The 3,852-nt window shown below is 49.5% G+C and overlaps 1 protein-coding gene across 1 annotated transcript; it reads right to left on the bottom strand.

The window, feature by feature from the left end:
- Window positions 1-1,114: 1,114 nt before the first annotated feature.
- On the bottom strand, window positions 1,115-2,300 carry CCL21 (C-C motif chemokine ligand 21). Its single transcript, XM_059142711.1, has 4 exons — window positions 2,133-2,300; window positions 1,918-2,038; window positions 1,648-1,830; window positions 1,115-1,560 (listed from the first exon to the last, which is right to left on the bottom strand). The coding sequence occupies exons 1-4, from the start codon at window positions 2,197-2,199 to the stop codon at window positions 1,518-1,520; spliced, it is 414 nt and encodes a 137-aa protein (XP_058998694.1). The 5' UTR covers window positions 2,200-2,300; the 3' UTR covers window positions 1,115-1,517.
- Between the last annotated feature and the right edge of the window lie 1,552 nt (window positions 2,301-3,852).

The raw sequence follows: 3,852 nt of genomic DNA, 5'->3' as shown, positions 1-3,852 counted from the left end.
AAATTCAGTAATTCTTGCACACCTGAGTTTGCAGACTAAGATCACATTTGCTGCACAAGCAGAGCGAGGCAGAGTCCCTGTTTTCACTGGTTGCAGGAGGAGCCAACAGCAAGTACTTAATGACTTCATGATAAGTAGTAAATGAGATGGTGTGCTCAGGCTCCCACTGAAGGAAAGGCTGGTGGGGCAGTCACCTCTAGCTTTTTGCTCCTCCAGGATCTATTTCCTTCTTTCTCACATGGCCTGGCCCACCTGATGGTCGTCCCTCTCCCTATATAAGAGTGAAGGAGGGAATAAGAGGATCTCTGCTCGAGGGAGAAAGAGATAGAAAAGACCCAGGCAAGAGTCTTTCTTGCTCAGGACACTGATTTACATCTGAATTCTGGGGTTCTAAATCACTGCCGGAGGTTAAAGGGGCTTGGTGTCCAGAGGTTAGAGGGGCTAAAGGACCCTAGGGGAGAAAAGAAGGGAAGGGGAGGAGGCTTTCCCAACTGGAAGGGAGCTGAGGGAGTCAAGAAGCCCAGATAGGGATAGAGAAGCACACAGTCCTATTAAACAAAGAGGGACCCAACTTCACTGATTAGAGCAGAAGGGAATCCTCTTGGATGTTTGAGAAGAGATGGGGCTCTGAAGGTGTCCCAGGGCTGGAGCTGTGCAATAGGGTAGGGTTTAGTAGAACTTGAGTTTGCCCGTGTTACAGGTCTCCCTCGGGGGGACCCTTCCAAAGGACGACTTGGGAGTTGACGTTCAGAAGGCCCCAGGGAAAGTGGAGTCAGTCCCAGGTAGAGCTAGAAAAGATCTGTAGGTCACTCCTGGAGTGAGAGAATGCTGGATAGAATCAGGAAAGGGCTCTCTTCAAGGTCTCAGAGGCCTGCAGAGCCTTTGGGGATATGTGCTATGGGTCCAACGTCTCTTATCAATAGGGATTTCTCAGAGACCAGGGGCAGCCCAGGTCCCTTCTACTGCCAGAGTACCTGGGGGGCAGAGAAACTCTTGGACTAGGTGAGAAAATAGGATTTTCCAGGTTTAGCTCTTGGCTGGGACCCCAGAGTGTGTGACCCCACCCTGTAGCGACACTGGCTTCCCCCAGGACACAAACACACAGGAACAGATATTTGGGTGGGAGGCTGGAACAGTTTTTTATTGTTAGGTAGAAATCATGTTTACAAGGAAGCAGTAGGGTGCAGCGGGAACAGGGTCAGGTCCAGAGGGTCCTGGGTGACCTTTCCTCAGAGGGGACAGTCCTGCTGTCTCCTCTCACGCTTTCTGGGAGATTCGCCCTCCTCTGTGTTTCTGGGCCTGGCCTGGTGTGGGCATCTCAGCCATGCAGGGTAGGGCTGGGAATTTAGATGGGATGGTTGAAGCAGGAGAAGGGGTGAGGCAAGGCCAGCATGAGGTGGTTGCTCTGGGGCCCCTGAGCAAGAGGACCCCATCCTTTCTCCTAGCCCACTTCTTGCTCCTTGGATCGGGGTTCCAAGCCCTGGTGAGGTTTGGGGGCCTCCTGGGCTCTAGGCTGGTCACTGGGCTGTGGACCTTTCTGGGGTCTGTGGCGGTTTAGTCCTGGGAGGGCAGAAGAGGGGAGGGGCTTGAGGGGCGAGGCTCCCCTTCACTCCCCCCTCCCCACCCCCGTTCCTTTAGCTTCCTCACCTCTTACAGCCTTTGGAGCCTTTTCCCTTCTTGCCAGACTTAGGAGTCCCTTTGTCCTTCTTACAGCCCTGGACTTGTTTCTGCGGGGCTGGCGGCTGGTCCAGACGCTGCATCAGCTGCTGCACCCAAGGCTCTTTAGGGTCTGCACACAGCTCTGGTTGAGAGCGCTTCCGAGGTGAGAACCTGGGGGTTGGGCATTAGCAAGCCTGTCCTAGTCTTGCCCACCACACCCTCCCACTCAGTGGCACCCACCTTCTTGCATTCACTCACAGGATAGCCGGGATGGGGCAGCCCAAACTTGGCTCCTGCTTCCGGTAGCTGCGGACAACCCGGGCAGGAATCTTCCTTAGGCTGTACTTGAGGCAACAGTCCTGGGCCCCTCCATCACTGCCTGCAGGGTGGGGTTTACAGTGAGCCAGGGCTTCTTGTAGGCTCCCACCCAGGCCTACCATTGTCCCCATCCTTGGCAACTCCCTCCTTGGTACCTTGGGTCCAGGGGATGCAGAAAGCCAGGACGAGGACAAGAAGGCTAGGAGTCAGTAACTGAGCCATGGCTGTGGTGGAGGGTGAGGGCGAGGCCAGAGTAGTGCGCGAGGTGGACAGCTGCAAGTTGGGGGTCCGAGTGTCGGCTCGCACTGGTCTGTTGCCTATTTATGCACGCAGGCACTTTCACTTCCTCCACTCCCAGTCACTCTGTCCAGGCAAGAATAGGGATCTCCCTCCTTTTCCTTCCTGAAAGGCAGATCCTGTCTTGGCACCCAGCCTCACTAGTATGCGGAAACAAAAACTACACACGGCTCATCGGGGTCCTAAGCCGCCCGAGTCTTTCCCCTCAGTATCAGGTGAATCTGTCAGACCCTCTTTCTACCTTTGACCGCTGTCTTGGTGCAGGCCTCACCACCTCTCCCCTGGAATGTTCCCCAGGAAGACTGCCTCTTCACTGCATTCCAGGTTCCATACTCTCCCCATCCTTCTAGCAGGCTGAGGACTGTTCCTAAAATGCACATCTGATTACTGGATTGTAAGAGTTCTTTCTATGTTCTGGATAATAGACCTTTGTCAGATATATGATTTGCATATATTTCCTCCCATTCTGTGGGTTTTCACTCTCTTGATAGTGTCCTTTAATATACAGAATTTTAAAATTTTGTCCAACTTACCTATTTATTTTTCTGTTTCCTGTGCTTTTGGTGTCATATTTTTTAAAAAAGATTTTAAGAACCAAGATGCCCTTCAACAGACGAATGGATAAGGAAGATGTGGTCCATATACATTATGGAGTATTATGCCTCCATCAGAAAGGATGAATACCTAACTTTTGTAGCAACGTGGACAGGACTGGAAGAGATTATGCTGAGTGAAATAAGTCAAGCAGAGAAAGTCAATTATCATATGGTTTCACTTATTTGTGGAGCATAACAAATAGCATGGAGGACAAGGGGAGATGGAGAGGAGAAGGGAGTTGAGGGAAACTGGAAGGGGTGGTGAACCCAGAGAGACTATGGACTCTGAAAAACAATCTGAGGGTTTTGAAGGGGCAGGGGGGTGGGAGGTTGCGGGATCCAGGTGGTGGGTATTGGAGAGGGCACAGATTGCATGGAGCACTGGGTGTGGTGCAAAAATAATGAATACTGTTATGCTGAAAAAAAAAATTAACTAATTAATTTAATTATGTTCAGTTAACCAATAAATAAATAAATAAATAAATAAAATACAAAAGATTTTATTTATTTACTTGACAGAGAGAGAGATCACAAGTAGGCAGAGAGGCAGGCAGAGGAAGGGAGAAGCAGACTCCCTGCTGAGCAGAAAGCCCGATGCAGGCCTTGATCCTAGGATCCCGAGATCATGACCTAAGCTGAAGGCAGAGGCTTAACTCACTGAGCTACCCAGGTGCCCTGGTGTCGTATTTTAAGAAACCATTGCCAATCCAAGGCCATGAAGATTTCCACTTGTTTTTCCCCCAGCTTTATTGAGGTATAACTGAAAAGTACAAATTTGTGTTTATTTTAAGCATTATAATGTGATGATTTCGTGTAGGTATACATTGTAAAATAATTACCACAATCAAGTTAATGAACAACTCCATCACTTCACATAGTGACTTTTTTCTTTTTTTGTGGTGAGAATGTTTAAGATATACTTTCTTAGCAAACTTCAAGTGTATACTATAGTATTATTAACTAAAGTGACCATGTTGTACAT

Source organism: Mustela lutreola, chromosome 12 (assembly GCF_030435805.1).
Source record: "Mustela lutreola isolate mMusLut2 chromosome 12, mMusLut2.pri, whole genome shotgun sequence".
Taxonomy (NCBI): domain Eukaryota; kingdom Metazoa; phylum Chordata; class Mammalia; order Carnivora; family Mustelidae; genus Mustela; species Mustela lutreola.
The sequence above is the reverse complement of the archived record's forward strand: the minus strand, read 5'-3'. Positions and strand labels throughout refer to the sequence as shown.